This window comes from Lissotriton helveticus, chromosome 2_1 (assembly GCF_964261635.1).
Source record: "Lissotriton helveticus chromosome 2_1, aLisHel1.1, whole genome shotgun sequence".
Taxonomy (NCBI): domain Eukaryota; kingdom Metazoa; phylum Chordata; class Amphibia; order Caudata; family Salamandridae; genus Lissotriton; species Lissotriton helveticus.
In genome coordinates, this window is record NC_136059.1 from 1510945233 (window position 1) to 1510965549 (window position 20317).

Sequence of the window (20317 nt, forward strand, 5' to 3'; positions counted from 1 at the left end):
CATTAGAACATCGGTATACCATCCGCAAACGGACGGTCTTGTCGAACGCTACAATGGAACCCTCAAGTCAACATTGAAGAAGATGCTGTCAGTAAATGGGAGGGAATGGGACTTGATGTTGCCATTAGCCCTATATGTGATACGAGGACAGACACAGAGTAGTATTGGGTGTTCGTCTTTTGAGATGCTTTATGGACGCCAACCCCGAACACTTCTTGAGATGACCAAGGAAGCGTGGGAAAGAGAAAGTTCAGGGGAAGAACGCGGTATCCTAGAATACACCCAGAGTCTGAAAGACAGACTGGGAAAAATAAGGGAGTTGGCCTATTCCAATCTAGAAAAGAGCCAAGAAAGACAAAAGATTTGCTACGATAAGGGAAAGAGATGGAGAAGGCTTGAAGTCGATGACTGGGCCCTGGTCTTATTACCCTCCTCTACCATTTTTTTTAAAGCAGAATGGATGGGTCCCTATAGGGTTATCGAAACCATTGGGAAAACCAGTAACAAGATCCAGATGTCACCACGAAAAACCCAAATCTACCATATAAATGCTCTAAAAAAAATGGATAGGACCACCCCCAAAAAATTCTCATCTCACGTTACCCACGTTTTCTCCCTCTGTGTCCACTCTGGAACAGCTGGTAATAAATGACGACCTTCGACAGGAAGAGAAAGAAAACCTACATGAGACATTGCTCCCGTTCTCTCCGCTCTTTTCAGACAATCCTGGGAACACAACGGTAATAGAGCATAGGATTGAAACCCCCCCCTGGGGCGGTTATCAAGCAACATCCCTACCGGATACCCGCTGCCAAAAAGATGGCAGTACAAAAAGAAGTCCAGGAAATGTTACGCCTAAGGGTGATAAGACCGTCCAGGAGTGAATGGTCTTCACGAATACTGATGGTGCCTAAACCTGACGGTAGCACAAGATTCTGTATGGATTTCCGCGCACTAAACAACCTGTCGGCTTCGACTCCTATCCGATTCCCCGAATCGACGAACTCATTGAGAAACTGGGAGAAGCCAAATACATTAGCACATTAGACTTGACCAAAGGATATTGGCAAGTACCACTACGGGAGGAAGATCGCAAGAAAACAGCCTTTGTAACACCGGATGGCTTGTTCGAATTCAATGTCCTGCCCTTAGGACTCCATGGCGCACCGGCAACGTTTCAACGCCTAATGAACGAAGTTCTAAGAGAACACCACTCTTTTACTTCGGCTTATCTGGACGGTATTATAATATTCAGTCCCAGTTGGGAGAGTCATCTCAAACACCTCCATATAGTTCTTCAAGCGCTACAAAAGGCAGCACTACATGTGAACTCAAAGAAGACCCGAGTGGGATACCAAAAAGTAAAGTATTTGGGTTATATATTGGGTCACGGAGTCATCGAACCCCAAATTGAAAAAGTCAGGGCCATTGCCGAAACTCCATTTCCTACAAACAAAAAAGAGATGAGAGCCTTCTTAGGATTGATAGTCGACTATCGTAGATTCATTCCCTCCTTTTTAGAGATAGCGGCCCCCTTAACAGAGAAACTAAAAAAGGACTGCAAACCTCTAACCTACCATCATCCCACCCCTTCCATGTGGAAAGCCTTCAACACACTAAAAAAAGTAATAACAACCAGTCCTGTCTTGTCCTCCCCTGACTTTTCCCGGCCATTTATTCTCCACACAGACGCCTCTGATTACGGGGTAGGAGCAGTGTTGTCACAACGTTCCTTAGAAGGTACTGAACACCCCATACTCTACATCAGTAGAAAGCTTTTTCCCCCGAGAGCTGAAATACCCCACAATAGAGAAGGAGTGCCTTGCAATAAAGTGGGCCGTAGATAAACTGAGGTATTACCTCGAAGGACACCCATTCACCCTTTACACGGATCATGCCCCTTTACAGTGGATGAGTCGGAACATCTCTCATAATCCCAGGGTCCTTCGATGGTTTCTGTCTCTTCAGTAGAAAAAGTAAGGAGGCCCCCTATCTTGATTTGTGGGACCAGGGGAAATAAGTAGAGAAGCAAAGGTTGTCCCATAAACGAACAAGTTAGCTATTCTATCCACTAAAGCAATTACAAAAACACAACAATGCGAACCAGATGGTCACACTAAAACAAGCTAATATTGATTTGCTGTTATTGAGAGAGGCAAGGTAGAACTGAATATAGTTAACTAGCATTTCAATAGGATTAGTATATTGGTTGCAAGGCAAACAAACAGACTGTTGTCACCAAAATAAAAGTTTGTAAGTATTTATTACAGCTGTTTTAGAGACAGTTTGGAATTTATAATGTGTTTAAAAACATATTAATGAGCATAAATATATACAAATCACAAAATTTAATATTCAATAGCATCATACATGATTGCACACTTTGCAAACATTTTTTAAAAAAAAAGATTAAAAACAAGAATCAGGAACAAACAAATGTTGACGCGGCGTTTCGGTTATTATTGAGAATACAGACACCTTCTTCAGGACAGATTCTTTATGTTAAAACTCTATCCGACTCAGTTATATGCTGAAGTCGTTACGCTACTTCCAGATCTCTGTCTGGATAGATCAGTCTGTTAGCGTGTGTGTCCTTAGTTTAAGGAACTTTAAAAAGGTTATTCCCAGAAAGGCTGGCTGTCCGGAGGAGCCACCGATAAACTAGAAGTTATTCACAGTTTGGCTTTCATTGGTACTGTGTAGAAATCGCTGCAGCAGAGAGCCTTCTTGTGTAGAAATCGCTGCAGCAGAGAACCTTCTTATATTATGGCACTGCGGACTTGGGGGTTGACCTCCCTGGTTTCAGTCTTTGATCTTTTTCAATGAATACGGCCTCCCTGCTCTTATCCGGACAGCAATCTTATTCCTCCTACTTTCAAAGTAGGAGGAATAAGATTGCTGTCCGGATAAGAGCAGGGAGGCCGTATTCATTGAAAAAGATCAAAGACTGAAACCAGGGAGGTCAACCCCCAAGTCCGCAGTGCCATAATATAAGAAGGCTCTCTGCTGCAGCGATTTCTACACAGTACCAATGAAAGCCAAACTGTGAATAACTTCTAGTTTATCGGTGGCTCCTCCAGACAGCCAGCCTTTTTGGGAATAACCTTTTTAAAGTTCCTTAAACTAAGGACACACACGCTAACAGACTGATCTATCCAGACAGAGATCTGGAAGTAGCGTAACGACTTCAGCATATAACTGAGTCGGATAGAGTTTTAACATAAAGAATCTGTCCTGAAGAAGGTGTCTGTATTCTCAATAATAACCGAAACGCCGCGTCGACATTTGTTTGTTCCTGATTCTTGTTTTTAATCTTTTTTTAAAAAAAATGTTTGTAAAGTGTGCAATCATGTATGATGCTATTGAATATTAAATTTTGTGATTTGTATATATTTATGCTCATTAATATGTTTTTAAACACATTATAAATTCCAAACTGTCTCTAAAACAGCTGTAATAAATACTTACAAACTTTTATTTTGGTGACAACAGTCTGTTTGTTTGTTTGCCTTGCAACCAATATACTAATCCTATTCAAATGCTAGTTAACTATATTCAGTTCTACCTTGCCTCTCTCAATAACAGCAAATCAATATTAGCTTGTTTTAGTGTGACCATCTGGTTTGCATTGTTGTGTTTTTGTAATTGCTTTAGTGGATAGAATAGCTAACTTGTTCGTTTATCGGACAACCCTTGCTTCTCTTCTTCTTCTGTCTCTTCAGCCCTTCTTCTTCTTCAAAGTATGCCATCGAAAGGGATCAGAGAACGGGAGTGCAGACTATCTCTCCAGATTTCCTCTCCCCGATCGGGAGAATCCAGGGGGGTTGGTGTGTGACGAGGAGAGTCGAACGGATGAAGAGACAGGCATACCTGGTGCCGAGAAGCACGTGAACAACCCTCTCTTCCCTCTCTCTTCCCAGCAACCGGAAGCCTGGCAGATCACAGACCCGCACTTCGGTTACGAGGAAGAAGAAACGGGCCCGTGTTTCTTTAACTGGGCTGAGTTATCCCCTAGCCCCGCCCCATCTGGTGACGCAGGCAAACAAGGAAGCACAAATCCCGGAGATGGAGAAAGCACAGTGTGTTATATCACCGGAGGAGTAGTGATAGCGACGGAGGAGAGAAGCGGAAAGGAGAGAGACGAGGGGACAACCGAGAGAAGCCTGACGGGAGGCCCACGCCGTGACGTGCAGAAGCCAGGAGGCCAACGTCACGGCGACTCGCCCAGCCACGCTTCAGGAGAAGCATGGCTCTCACAGGTACGGAGTCGTATCTCGGGTTGGGCGGGAAGGAAGGGCTTTGGTAAAATATAATTGCCTTGCTACATCAAATCCCCGCAACCCTATCCTGAGCACCCGTCACGTAGAAATCAGGAAACTGCACGGTGTAATCCTCACTCCCTTCCCTCACTGATTAAGTAATTCGGACACCCGACTGAAACAAGTGTTCATTTTTTTTTGTTGAGCTGCTCCTCAACTGGCGACGACGTCACGCTGGAGTGGATCAGAAGAGGAAGAAGCTTTCCCCGAGGTCACCTATCCCCAGAGAAAGAGTCCGACACCACGTTGCCATATTACAGACCGAAAATAAGCAAGAAAAGAACCTTAAGAACAATAAAACCTACCTTAACCCCAGAAAAAGTCCCTGTGTTTTCATCCTCCCTGCCACAGTAACAAAAGGAGAAGGACAAACAAATCGGAAGATGAATGCCATTAGAAAATTTTAATGATGACTTCGCTAGATTCGATTGTATGAACGAAGATTAAATGAGGTGACCATCACCACCCCTCGAATGGACCACGTTTTCAATTTTGAACTAGATAGTTAGAGAAAAGGGTATAAAAGAGTGTAGTTGAAAGGGGTGAAAAAGCTTTCTCCTCCAATTTTTTGCACCACGGCATGCTGTCCGTCGGGACAATTTTATGGTGCGAGAGACTGACATTTTTGGACTTAACTTTTTATGGAGCAAAGAAGAATGATCGAATGAGGAGATTTATTTTTTAAGAGAGGCATTGAGGAGAATAGAGAGACAGCTTGGTCATATATTTCAATTTTCTCTAACATGTACTAAATAAATGCTTACTTTTGCTTGTCTAAATAAATCTTAAATGAAGTAGATAAAATCAATTTAAAACTAAACTCGAGTCTGGTTTTAATTTTATGAAATGTCATGACAGAATAAAATTGCTAAAGTTATAGGATTACTATGATTGAGCTGGTCTTACTCTCCATCAACTAACTTCTACTAGATTTTCCATTGACCAAATAGTGGAGTACCTTGATGTAAAGTTTTCCAGGTAACTGGTTAGCATAAGCTGAGAACTATAAGATGTATATAAAGTTATAAAGTATAAAACGTAGGTACCCCGCTAACCAGCAGCTCACCTTTGTCACTGATTCAGGAGTAATTGTATGAGTGTATGTGTGACTCATGGTGCTATGGGCCCCACCGATGAGTAAGGATCAATTGTTCCTGGGTTTAGTGGGATGAGTATTGAGGGTTGTTGGAGAGCCGCGCCGAATCAGTGTGCATGATGGTTTGGCCAGATGTTTTGGCCGGCCAAACCAAAATGCGCACTTAGCATTTCTCCAACCAGCTATGTTCTACAGCTGGGTGGAGAATAGCCACAGGCTCCCAGGCACTGTCTGAGTGGCAAACCAAGCTGCTAAGACCATTCCCCGCGATTCTCTCATGCTGGAAATAGCATTCCCAGCATGAGAGCAGTGCTGGAATTGGCATCTGGGAGCCTGCGCAGTGTGCGCCAGTCGAGGGTCGGAGAGGAGGAAGACGGAGCGGACAGTCATAATTTTGTTGTATTATTTTGATGTATTTATGCCCCCTTGCCGCCATACCTAGTTGCATCGTGAGCAGCAGCCAGTGAAAGTCATTGGTAAAGTTGGGGTAATTATTGTTTTTTGATGCCATATGTGATGTCTGGAACAATGCTCATTCAGAACCTGAGAGTAGTAGACTATTCAGGATTCATGTAGTAGCTTTGCAACATTCCTGTCCATCATGTCACCACGTTCTCCGGTAGGGGTCAAACCCTCAGAAGGGGTTTTGATTATGTCACCAAGTATACTACTTGGGAGGCACCACCTTAAAGCAACATTGACGTTTCCCACAGATAGATGAAAAATGAGAAGCCATTAATATAATTCTCTACAATTTGAAGGGCACCTGTAGAAAGTAAATCACAAATCTCTTTTAGCCAAGACGCCCAATCTCTTGGGACTGTACACAGGATTAACATAATTTCTTTTTAAACTCTCCTGGAAAGTTTCATCACATATACTAACCAATGGCAGTTTACACTGTTAAGGGCATTTTGAGACACCACATTGGGGTTCACACCTGATATCCTTGGACTTCCTGTTCCTTCCTCCTGTTGGATTTTCCGCTTCGGGGTTTTGCCGTCTCCTGAGAAAAACAAATTAGAGTTATCTTTTGATTCTTGCATCCAGTATTACAGAGAGTGCTTAATATGTGTGAGTGACCGCAGGGCGCAAGTGCTTATTTTTTGGGCCCGGGGCTCATTGTTCATCATCAGACTTTGAAACAGAGCAAGAGAGAGAAAAACAGAAAAGAGAGGAATAAGGAGGCAAACAGAGATAGGAAAACAGTGACAAAGGAGGAAAGCTGAGATGAAAATGGGTCTGCAAGACTGAAATAGAGAGACATAGAGAAGGGGGGTGGACGTAAGAGGCTTGAGGTGGAAGCAAAACTAGGCAGCTTAATTATTTGGTAAACCTGGCATTCCAGTGGCATTCTCCAGATGAAGACTTTAGACTCCTGCACCTTACTTTACAGATTGGGAACTGTGTACAAAATGATTAGCCATGTTATGGATTGAACTACCCTCCTGTTTAGATCTTTGAGATGAGTATGATTTTATGAACTAACTGAAGATAGAAAGTTGGAAAAGACCCAACACACTGCAACATTGGAAGCACTCTTTCTTATTGTGGATATTAGCAGCATCGGGAAATCAGACTTGCGTCCTAGACACAGAAAAAACAGGAGCATGTGAAGCTCCTCTGGCCTGAAAGAACCCTTCATTAAACCAATCTCAATAAATGGTTTAGGCAAATCACACCACGCATGCCTTAAATAAAACCCGACTGGTTGGCAGCATCAGCTTGAAGAGGTTTCAATGTACATCAAGATAGAGATCATAGCAATATGGAAAATATTGTGCTTTTGAAATATGGTGTCATCTGTATGGTCTACATCTCATTCGCTTGTGGATGAATGGAAATTGCCTTATCTTGAATCTGTATGGATGGAGTTTCTGCTCATTCATAAGAAGGTCCATATCTGTAGTGTGTGGCCCAGTGCTAGAGACAACTGTTCTCATTGATTCATATGTGATTCTCACTAATCAAATGTCTACAGTGAGTAAAATAAAACATTCTTATAAAGCCATTTCAAATTGTATTCCCTTTTCAGACTTTGCACAGAAGACCCTGGTAGCAAAAGCATTCATTCAGTCTTGTGTGGATTTTTTAACCTCTTCCGTGCGGCCGTGAGTCCCCCCGTGTGCTGCCGCCGAACGAACAGGGCGGGGCCGTGACGAACCCCAGCCGTCATCAGCACACGAGCACCGTGGAGCGTGACGGCTGGGGTTCGTCACCAGCATGGAAGGGGTTAAATCAATTTTAGGCCATCCCTGCAAATCTTTGAGTAGATGGCAACACTCTAAGAGCATCAGCTCGAATCCTTTTTGGATTGAATACTTTGAGTACTCTCAGCATAGATTCCTAAATGCTTTTAAATCTTCCTTCCACGAAGCCGGTATGTTTAAGTGTATTTGTGTGATGCACAGAATCTTTTGCACTGCACAACCACTCTCACTAAATTAATGTCTCAGAATATTTTTAAGACATTAACCCCCATATTCATCAAGAACACATTTTGCTAAACCTTAATAGCGAAAAATACCGAATCGCTATTAAGGAATAGCAAAATGCTATGCATCAAGAAATCACTAAAAAAATAGCGATTTCTAATAATTCCTTAATTGCGACTCGCTAATAATATCTCTCCATTCATTCCTATGGGCCTAGAGGCCCATAGGAATGAATGGGAAGACAATCTCAATTTGCTAATCGCAATTAGCGATTCGCAAATTGAGATTGCGCTTTCAAGGGTGCTGGGGTGTCCAAAGGACACCCTGTTGCACCCCTGAAATGATGTGTGCACATATGTTGCGCCCACACATGCCCCTAGGGCATGTGTGTGCGCAACATGAAACTTTGATAAATGCACTTTAGTGCATTTTTCAAAGTTTTTGCAAATTACCATGAAGTTGTACTTCATGGTAATTTGCCAGCCCTAATAGCGAATTCTGTATTTTTTTCAGTTTAATGCGTTGCATTTAAGGAATCTCAATTTGAGATTCCTTAAATGCAAAAAATCGCAATTTAGCGAATTCTTAATTAGCGATTTTTGCATTTGGGATGATGCATCCCAAATGCAAAAATACCGATCGCAAAGGGCCAGATTCTCAGAATCTGGCCCCTTTGCGAGCGTATTTTTGTTTGATGAATCTGGCTGAAAGTGCTTAGCGTCTCGTCATCTATTTGCTGTCCCAAGATTCAGCTGTGGAAAATGGGGCAGAGGATCTTTTAGATTCAAAGGTGTTAAAGTCTGAATTCCCTGCCCATTCAGATTAAATTGATAGCCAACCATTTGTCCTTTAGAATACAAAATAAAACATGGCCGTTAGACCAACCAATCTAGACTAGTACATCTCTGCAAGATCCTCTAGGCAGTTTCTATTTTCAACAGCACCAAGAGACCATAATCAGGTGATAGATAGATAGATAGATAGATAGATAGATAGATAGATAGATAGATAGATAGATAGATAGATAGATAGATAGATAGATAGATAGATAGTCTCAAATGTCCATCATAGCTATCAAATATGGGGACGACCTTGGCATAATTAAAAATGATAAGCTTGCAACAAGTTTATTGTGGTTCATAAATGCATCTTTACTTCTGCAACATTTTATTATATTTACTTTCGAAGTACAATTATCTTGGCTATTAAATGTAGAATGACTCAGAACTTAATTTGCAAAAAATAAACACTTGCCGGTGCTTTAGTTTTACTTTGGAGCACGCTGAGAATGCTTCCAAATGCCGAATTTACCGACTACCAAGGCAGGCTAGTGTTGATTCCACCTGATGCCGCTTTCTCCCAGCATCCTACAGCCATCTGTCATTTTGATCCCTTGCACGTTCAGTAAATCCCTGCCTTTGTCTTATTTTCCAGTCATTCTCATTACAGATCTTTCAGTAATTTCAGTAACGGTTCTAGCATCAGGGCTGTAGAGGAGATGCTTCAAGTCTTAGGTGCACTGCGAGATGCAGTGATTTGTAAATTGCTGTTATGCTTTGTGAGCTGCTGCTGTGATTGGTTGCTGTGATTTGTGAGTTGTTGTGTCCTTTCAAAGAGAAGAGTAAGTCAAGGGCCACTCAGAGGCATTTCATTATTTTTAATAAAGGGTATTCCAGTCTGGCATTATGCACCCATCCCCCCAGTGGTGCTGGAACAGTTTTCAGAGTGGGGGTGCTGCCATCAATGTTACATCACTGAAGTCATAGGCATTCTGAAAACTCTAGGCATCACACAAAGAACAAGTGTCTCAAATGGACTACGCCCATTCTGCAAGAGCGTGGTAAGGGTGTATTTTAGAGCACTCTCTCACAAATATATTACTAAAGCATGGGCTGGAAGTGCATAGTCATTTACAGACAGCAGATTTTCCACGGGAATAATCACTAAATCTGCACAGACATACAGTTTTGCTGATAAAACTGTGTAGTGCACAAACAATGTGTGGAAATTAAGTTTCAGAGAATATTTGTCATTTGCGCGTCACTAAGTAAGTGTCTTAATATCTTTTGATCCCATTAAAGTCTATTTCCATCACACTTCAGAATTACAAAGAAGTGCTTAATTTGGGTTTTCCCAACTGCTTACTTTTTTTGAAATATTTGTACATTGTGTTTATAGGTATTTGATTTTGTTGTGTGAAACAATGGCATTCTACAGTCCCTCTTTTCACACCAGCAAGGCTGTCATAGTTCACTTTACAAAATCCTCTCAGTTTGTGGTCAAAGAAAGAGAAGTAAACACCAATCTCCATGTAAAAAGAATGAGCAGCAATTTGTGAGCAGACAAGCTTGACGTTTGACTTCTGCCTCAGAACACACATAGCAATCTGACAAGATAAAAACCAAATTTAAAGTCATCTTTTTTTTTTTACATTTCTTTTTATGAAACACAAGGCATTCCAATAAGTGCACAGAACAGAGAGCAAGCATACCCACAGCTTATTACAAAGTAGCAACAATAAAATAACAGGAAGGGAGGGGGGAAGGGGAGGTCATGATCAAATACAAATACAGGTTACGGAGATGCAGGTATCTCCTGCAGTATGTCAACCGGGGGTACACAGATCTCTCCCCTATGGCGATTCCACAGTCCCCAAACAGCCTCCCATTTGCGAGGGCGGCCCCTGGCCATATATTCGGTCTTCTCCCGGAACATGCACCAGTCAATACTATCCTCCCATTCCTCGAGCGTGGGCGGTCGCCTGGATCCCCACTGCTGTGCTATATTTCGTTTTGCTACCATATCCCCTAAAGTGGCCCATCTAGTTTGCGCCGTGTTCAAATCTGTGGGTTCCCAAATATTAAGAAGGCATCTCCGTTCCTCCGGCAAAATTGCCACCCCCAGTACCTCCGCATAACATGTTTAGTCATCAATGGAGCGCACACCGCTAGCCCCTCCTCCGGATCGCCCCTCGGGACTCTGGTACTTGTAGTTCTTTAGTGGATCACCCAGGTGGGTGCAAGTCGGTACTTGTTGGACTGATGAATCTCTAGACCCGATACATGTCCCGGGTTTTAGGATATCGCCCGAGACATGTCTCGGGTTTCGGGATAACTTCCCTCATCAGTAGAGAAAGATCGTTAGGGGTGGACATGTATCGGGTCTAGAAATTCATCAGTCCAACAAGTACCGACTTGCACCCACCTGGGTGATCCACTAAAGAACTACAAGTACCAGAGTCCCGAGGGGCGATCCGGAGGAGGGGCTAGCGGTGTGCGCTCCATTGATGACTAAACACAATATGGCTCCCTTGAGCTTTGGGCCGACGGGCTCTTGGATGACGCACCTGCGTGCCGGTTCTGGCATCGAGGCCTTTGACTGTTGTGTGGCGGCCTTCTCTTCCACCCCTAACGATCTTTCTCTACTGATGAGGGAAGTTATCCCGAAACCCGAGACATGTCTCGGGAGATATCCTAAAACCCGGGACATGTATCGGGTCTAGAGATTCATCAGTCCAACAAGTACCGACTTGCACCCACCTGGGTGATCCACTAAAGAACTACAAGTACCAGAGTCCCCAGGGGTGATCCGGAGGAGGGGCTAGCGGTGTGCGCTCCATTGATGACTAAACACAATATGGCTCCCTTGAGCTTTGGGCCGACGGGCTCTTGGACGACGCACCTGCGTGCCGGTTCTGGCATCGAGGCCTTTGACTGTTGTGTGGCGGCCTTCTCTTCCACCCCTAACGATCTTTCTCTACTGATGAGGGAAGGTATCCCGAAACCCGAGACATGTCTCGGGCGATATACTAAAACCCGGGACATGTATCGGGTCTAGAGATTCATCAGTCCAACAAGTACCGACTTGCACCCACCTGGGTGATCCACTAAAGAACTACAATACCAGAGTCCCGAGGGGTGATCCGGAGGAGGGGCTAGCGGTGTGCGCTCCATTGATGACTAAACACAATATGGCTTCCTTGAGCTTTGGGCCGACGGGCTCTTGGACGACGCACCTGCGTGCCGGTTCTGGCATCGAGGCCTTTGACTGTTGTGTGGCGGCCTTCTCTTCCACCCCTAACGATCTTTCTCTACTGATGAGGGAAGTTATCCCGAAACCCGAGACATGTCTCAGGCGATATCCTAAAACTCGGGACATGTATCGGGTCTAGAGATTCATCAGTCCAACAAGTACCGACTTGCACCCACCTGGGTGATCCACTAAAGAACTACAAGTACCAGAGTCCCGTGGGACGATCCAGAGGAGGGGCTAGCGGTGTGCGCTCCATTGATGACTAAACACAATATGGCTCCCTTGAGCTTTGGGCCGACGGGCTCTTGGACGACGCACCTGCGTGCCGGTTCTGGCATCGAGGCCTTTGACTGTTGTGTGGCGGCCTTCTCTTCCACCCCTAACGATCTTTCTCTACTGATGAGGGAAGTTATCCCGAAACCCGAGACATGTCTTGGGCGATATCCTAAAACCCGGGACATGTATCGGGTCTAGAGATTCATCAGTCCAACAAGTACCGACTTGCACCCACCTGGGTGATCCACTAAAGAACTACAAGTACCAGAGTCCCGAGGGGCGATCCGGAGGAGGGGCTAGCGGTGTGCGCTCCATTGATGACTAACCTCCGCATAACATCATGTATAGCACTCCAGTAGTCCATCATATAGTGACATTCCCAGAGAATATGGAGGAACGTGCCCACCTGCCCAAAGCCTCGCCTGCACAAACCATCATCAGAAAGCCCCATCCGGACCAATCGTGGACCTGTGACATACACCCTATGAAGTATTTTCAACTGAACTAGTCGCAATCTCGCCGGAATCGCAACCACCTTCGGAAACAAAGCAGCCAACTGCCAATCCTCATCATCTAGTTCAATACCATCCCTCACCCATTTATCTCTCAAGTCTAACAGGAGATCCGCTCTATGATTAATCAACTTATTGTAGATAAGGGAAATAGTTTACTCCGGTAAATGACCATCAAATATCCTATCTTCCAATAGCGATGCCTCAGGCAGTTCCTCTGCCACCGGAACCGCTGTCCGTAATACATGTCGGACCAGCGCATAGCGGAAATATTCCGCTTCATTTAGTTCAAACTCAGTACGCAGTTCAGTGAACGTCTTAATCCTGTCTTTGATCCAAACATCACCAATCCGAGCAATCCCTATTAGATTCCACTTATCAAAACCTTTCGTGTTCCATAATTTACCCAGCCGTTCGGAATCGAATAACGGGGTGGCCAACGTGAGGCGATCCCTCCAGCCCAAAGAAGTGGTAGCGTCCTGCCATACCCTTACTGCCACACTCGTGGACCTGTCAAACTTTTCCTTGCCGACTTGGTATACAAAGCTCTATTGTAATTACCACCAGGGAGTAACCATCGATCCATTGCGAATCCCGGGTCTGTGCCAGGCCCATACGTCCCCAAGTTTATGGCCGACAGTTGAGGCGCCCAATAACACCGCCTAATGTCTGGAAGGGCAATACCACCATCATACCAAGGTAACGTCAGTTTCGTCAGAGCGATACGAGGTCTACCCTCCCATAACAATCTACGTTGCAACCCCTCCACCTCCCGGGAATAACTTCCCATCTTCATCACCGACATCATACAGCCGGCCCTGCCGCTCCCTATTAAAAGCTCTGGCACTGTCAGTAACTAACGCTTTATACTCAAGTTGCTTTAAACGCAGGACATGTAATTTAGCCCGGGACACCTCCTGTTCCAAATCCGCCTCAAGCCGCACAATATCAGTTTCTATAGTCACCACTTCCTCATTACGGTCCCTCTTCGCCCCCACAATGAGCGACAGAGCCTGACCCCGTATGACCACTTTAAAAGCCTCCCACAATGAAATTGGGGACGAGACCGAACTCTCATTATCTTGAAAATAATGGTCCAATGTCTTCAGCAATTCCCTACGGACTTTAGAATTACGGATGTACCAGGGATTAATGGGAGCTATCCTACCGCTCGATTCCGGAGGGACGCCAAACCTCACCCATAATGGCGAGTGATCTGATATGCCTCTCGTCAAGTGAGTAGCCTCGGCAATACAACATGCCTGAGCCGCCGGCACCAAACAGTAATCTATACGTGAAAGACTACCATGCGCTCCAGAGTGAAAGGTGTACTGTCGCTGGTCCGGATGAAGCAGCCTCCAACTATCAATCAACCCCAACGCATCCATAAACTCGGGAAGCCATCTTTGCGCGCGCCCCACCTCCCTAAGAGGATGTCTGTCTACAGTGCCAGAGACAACCGCATTAAAGTCACCTCCTAGAAGCAAAAGGCCCCTCGGGAAGTCCAGTAGGGCTTTCCCCAAATCTACAAATGTAGTTGCTTGCATACCCGGAGGGACGTATACTGACACCACTGATATGATTTGCCCCTCCCAGCAGCTCGATATCCCCACATACCTGCCCCTGTCATCCTCAATCACAGAATCAATCACAATCGGGAGTGTTTTCTTAAGAAGAATCCCCACCCCTCGTAACCCGGAAGTAAATCCTGCATGCCCAACCATCCGGTACCCCATCCTATGCAAAGCCTTACATGAATTACCCACCAGATGAGTCTCTTGAAACAGGACAACATCTGGAGCGTGACGTCTAAAATATTGAAGGACGACACTATGCTTAATTTTGTCCCCCAACCCATTGACATTCCAGCTTAACACTTTCAGACCCCTAACCCCCATCATAAAACACGTAATGGGACAGCCGTCTCTCCAGTTCCTGCACAATGGACAAACTATCATTCTGAACGAAGCCTTGGAATGTGACAAACAAAACTGAAAAATAACACATAAGCCCAACCCAAAACAAAACCAACTCACCACCCCCACCCTGCACCCCTGCTCAAGATATCCATCCGCCCCCAACTCGCAGTGTGCCTGTCGCCCCATCATCTATCTACTGAACTATCGAAGAGTAACTTTGAGGAGGAGTACCGCCCCCATGCACCCGCTCAACCCCGAACAGTTTCATCAGGCCCATATGATCAAAGCAGCCAATCAACTAGTTACTATACTCACCCACACACGCCCCACCCCCACCCACACCGACAACGCCCGCAACACCATCAGTTCTTATTCTTTCTCCTGAGAGCCACCCCTTTCATCTCCGCTCTGACTCCGCCGCTCCTCCCTTGGGTGTATCGTATCCAACCAGTCCGCTGCGACCTCAGAAATGTCAAAGAAGAAAGCCCTACCCTCATGTTCGACTCGCAGCTTGGCAGGGAACAGCATAGCATACTTCAATCCTTTATCCCGGAGTCTTCTCTTTTTTTTTTTTTTAAACTCTTTATTCACAGCTGTATCATCAGAGATATGACAGTGCAATAAATGTCTATGTTACATCAGCTGGTATTTTTCATATTTTTTTCCCCCAACCATAACAATCCACTTGGTCATATTCATTCCTAAACAGGGAACTAGCGGCAATACAGTTAGTCCAATTACGGTTTGCAACACATCTCATTCACATGTCTGTATTCTCACTCTATAGTTTCGTGGGATCAAACAAATGATTAACTCATCTTCCCTCCCCCTCTCTCCCACCCCTTCTGTACATTCCCCTCCCACTCCGTCTCCTGGTAATTCGTGCAACTCTCGTCGTCTAATCTCGTTCTATACTGGCTTTCACGTAACAGAATAAGCGTTGTGTCCTGGCATATCGTACGACCTGCGGGGGCCATCTGATGCCGGAGTCTCCTCTTAATAACCATAAAAGTCTGATGCTGTTTTTGAACCGCCTGCGTGAAATCCGGGAAAAAACTGATCGCGGCGTTTTCGTACTGAAGAGGACCTCCACTTCTGGAAGCCTGCAGGATAGCGTCCCTATCTCTGAAGTTGAGCACCCTCGCAATTATCGGTCGGGGCGGCGCCCCAGGTCGCGGTCTTCCACCCGGAACTCTGTGTGCCCTCTCCACCGTGAAAAAATTCCCCAGTCCTCATGGTTTCAAATGATTGAGGATGAGATCCTCAACGAAGAGATCAGCAGACTGTCCCTCAACCTTCTCAGGCACTCCAATAATGCGCACGTTATTTCTGCGGGCCATCCCTTCATATTCATCCAATTTGCGACCTGCGACTGCACTTGCGGCACTGAGATCACTGACTTCCTGCTGCAGCAACGCCACATCCGTGAGACTAGCTGTTTTAATGTCCAGAGATTTCACCTTCTTGCTGGTTTTAGTGAGGTCCGCCCGGATCAAGTTAACTTCGATCTTCACTGTGTCCAACTTATGATCCAAGGACTCCATCTTACTACCTAGGGACGTACGCACCCCCGTAATTGCTGCCATCACATCTTGTAACATGGGCTCCGTCACGGCTGCAGACGCCTCCGCGCCGACATCCTGAGACTTACCGGAACCGGAGGGCGATCCTTTAGGTTGCGTATAGCGGTCCAGCTTGTTGGTCTGGGTGAATCTAGATCCCCTAGGCACCTTTGGCTGCTGCTTGTCCACCTCAGATTTTGACGCCATATTGTATATTATGTAAGGTAGTCTAAGCCCAGGCGATGAGAACAAACACTAAAAACAAGACCACAGATCAAGGCACAGGATATGGACGCCCACGTGACAGATGAAAAATAATCCAGTCCTGGGGGGTATCTCACAAATATAAAGTCATCTTTAATGCTCATTCTCCTTCGGAACTCTAGCATTGTTATTTTGGGGGTTCTGCAGCACCCCTACATCTAGCTCCTATGAACCAACCAGAATCCACCTAGATCATTATGGTTTTATAGTGGCTATTTACAGTTTGTGTGTCCTTCTCCATAGGATTTAATGCACTTGTAATATGGCAGACGGGATATCCGTTTGTAGCAGCGTATCCCATCCTCCAAGATCGAAATTAGTTCCTTAATGTTTGCTCTCGCTTGGCGGGAGTTTTGATATTGCTCCCGCCAAGCGGGAGAAAATAAACGTTTCCCTGCTCGCGCCAGAGCGGGCAGGCAAACGGCTATGTCCCAGGGGGTGGGCACCCTGGGGCATAGCAGGAGTCTGCCCTGGGGGTTGGGGTCCCCAGGCCATTAATGGCATGGGGGGCATGCAGTGCCCCTCCCCCGTATTACTGCGGCTGGGTTTCGGGGGTTGGGGTCCCTGGGGCTGAAAACAGGGGGCTGTGGAGCCCACCTCCCCTTCTCAATATCAGTGAAACCCCAGAAGATGGGGTACCCAGGGCCAAAATCGGTCTGGGGAGGGGGGCTTCTCCCCTTCCCCATTTTAATATAAACAATTCCCCCTGAGACATGGCCCATTTGGGGGATAAAAAAACAAGCATGAGACTGTGCTTTTGTATTTTTATTTTACCATGGATTCTCCGCAGATTTGCAGCAAAGTTTCTAAAAAATATTTTGGGCCCCAATGGGACCCCACCGCCAGACTTAGGGGTCAGGGTATTCCTAAACCTGCCCCGTTGTGGTTTTTTTGTGGTTTTTGTGTTTTTTCTTGGGACTCAGGTCGAGTCATGATTGAAGTGGTGGCAGCCAATCAGTTCTCAGCCTGAGATCTGTCGGATGCGTGGACCCACTGCATCCCTAGATATACATAAAAAATGTTTAATTACTTTAAACCTACTGAATGGGTTTAAACCAAATTACAAAAAGAGAACTTTTTGAACCAAGATCAGGCTTTCTGACAAATTTGGTATAATTCCAGTCAGCGGTTCGGGCTGTAGTCGTGTCCAAAATCCCAATGGGAAATTGCATGGGGAAAACATGTTTTGGGACTCCCCTTTTTCTAGGCCCCCCGGTGGATGTACGTTGTTACAACGCATGCTTTTACTACGCATGCCTTTACAACGCAGGTTTTTCAACGCAAGTCGTTACAACGACTTGCGTTGGGGGGTGCTCGATAGTAAATAGTTTAATTTACTATTCCAACTCCAGTCCCCGTGGATAGTAGGGAAGGTGTTGGATAGTAAATTAAACTATTACCTATCCTAGAGCGCCCCCCAGCGCAATTCGTTGTAATGACTTGCGTTGAAAAACCTGCGTTGCAAAGGTACTGCGTGGTAAAAGTTGCGTCGTAAAGGATGTTCCCCCCCCCCCCGGTCTACGAATCACCCTGAACTTTCCAGACAGCAGCTGAAGGGAGTGGCAAAATAGTTTTAAAAAGTTTGTGGACATTCGTCAAGCAAAGAACGCTTTGGCTATGAAAACTTGGTCCTAACCATAACTACCTACTGGCGACTGCCGGAAGGTATTAAATGAAAAGGTTGTTAAAATAACATTTTAAAATAACAAAACCACTAAAATCACCAGTTGTAGTTATCTCAGTCAACGTATGTGAAGCAGACATATTGCCTTTGTCAAACCTTCAACCTCGGAAGCGACGAGATCAGTCATCAGCTTCAACACCATTCTCAAAGCCTCCATCACCACAGCCACCTTTCCAGATACATGGAAACACACAGATGTCAGACCCCTCCTCGAGACTCCCTCTGCACCCCCCAGCGTTCTCCGGAACTACCGCCCCATCTCACTACTCTCATTTCTGGCTAAAGTACTGTAGAAGGCCATCAACCTCCAACTCATCAAACACTTGGAGAGAAACAACCTACTAAACCTCTCCCAATCCAGTTTCAGAACCAACCGTAGCACAGAGACAGCCCTGATCGCCGCAACAGACGACATTCGCACACTGCTGGACAGAGGAGAATCAGCCACCCTAATCCTTTTGGACCTCTCCGCAGCCTCTGACACTGTCTCCCACCACACATCCATCGGCCAACTACATCAGATTGGAATCAAAGACGTCGCTCTCAGATGGATGGCATCCTTCCTCACTGGACAAACGCAGAGTATCCACCTCCCTCCTTCCACCTCACAAACACACTTATCTGTAGCATCCATCCATGCTGATAGCAGACATCATCAAAGCCCACAGCAACAACATCATCTCCTATGCCAATGACACCCAGCTCGTCCTCTCTCTTTCAGCAGCAACCACCACCACAAAAAAGAACTTCCTCAGCTGCATGAGGAATGTTTTAGTCTGGATGAAGGGCAATGCCTGAAGCTCAACATAGACAAAACCGAAATGCTGATCTTCGGCAGATACACCGCCTTCTGGAACGATTCCTGGTGGCCAGCAAAACTCGGACCTACCCCCACTTAGAAAAGACCATGCCCACCACCTTGGCATCATCTAGGACATCAGATTCTCGATGAAATGGCAGGTTAATGCCGTCACCTCAGCCTCCTTCTCCACACTTCGCATGCTCCACAGAATCTTCAAATGGCTACCCATCAACACCAGGAAAACAGTAACACATGCCCTCATCACCAGCCAGCTCAACTACGGCAACGCACTCTATGCAGGCACCACCAGCGAACTCATGAGAAGACTCCAGATGGTCCAGAACACAGCAGCCAGATTGATGCTCAACATGCCCAAAAGGAGCCACATCACCCAGCACCTGAAAGACCTCCACTGGATCCCCATCCAGAAGAGACGCCAATTCAAGCTCATGACCCATGCCTACAAAGTCCCTCGTGACCAAGAACCTGCATACACGAACCACTGTCTGAACTTCCACCAACCAGCCAGAAAGCTTCGCTCTGCCCACGTCACCCAGACACTGCACATTTGTCATTGCCACACTGCAGGGTATTCCTTCACCCACCTCGCCGCCAAATCCTGAATGCTCCCCCCCCCTCCACCTCCGAACAACACCATTACTGACAGACTTCAGGAAGGGACTCGTAACCTGGCTCTTTGACTGAACTCTGCAGCACAGTGCCTGGATACCCTCACAGGTGACAAGTCGCGCTCTGCAAGAAATGATTGATTGTGAACCACAACGGGTCTCTGCGCTCTAGTTGAAGAGCATACAGCTTGGAGTGCTTTGAAAATAATGGTAAACTCTCCTGGGGTCATGGATTCATTGACCCAAGAGAGTTAATGCATTTTCTTAAATGTTGATAGGGGTGGCGCTGTGCTTTCTGCAGCCCCCACAGCATTAAAAGAAACTGCTTGCCGTTGCCACTGCCCCTTCAAGAGGCACAATGAGCAAAATAAATATATTTTTTAAAGCTCTTGAAGGGCTTTATGGGGCGATACCCAGCTGCAGGAGTGAATGCGAAATGAGCGGCTACTCCAATCATTTCACAATCTTGCTTTCTTCATTTATATTTTTTTATTTGGGGACAGAGTGTGTGCCCCCCACTCCAAGCATTTGGAGGGTCCTAAGAAGCCATCCCTAGAGGCAATATCTTTGTAATGTAGCAGCAGTGTGTGCCCCCGAGAGTTTTCAAGGCCTCATTCCTTGTGGCCGATATATTTTTCTAATGGACAGCGGGTCATGTAGCCCTCCTCTCTGAGCCTTTTTTGAGGCATCCAGGACCCCGTTCCCCATCTTCACAAAACTTTTCAAAAAAAAGTTTCGGCCACCTCAGCTCCTTCCTGAAAACTTTTGGTGTGATCTGTTAAGTGGG

The 20317-nt window shown here is 45.8% G+C and overlaps 1 protein-coding gene across 2 annotated transcripts in view; it reads right to left on the reverse strand.

The window, feature by feature from the left end:
* Positions 1-20317, reverse strand: part of LOC144819826 (uncharacterized) — a 254614-nt gene that overhangs the window by 74567 nt on the left and 159730 nt on the right. For both annotated transcript variants that reach the window (XM_078677552.1, XM_078677551.1), the window contains exon 6: positions 6356-6421. In XM_078677552.1, coding sequence (XP_078533678.1) covers positions 6356-6421 — 66 coding nt within the window. The remainder of the gene's footprint in view (positions 1-6355; positions 6422-20317) is intronic.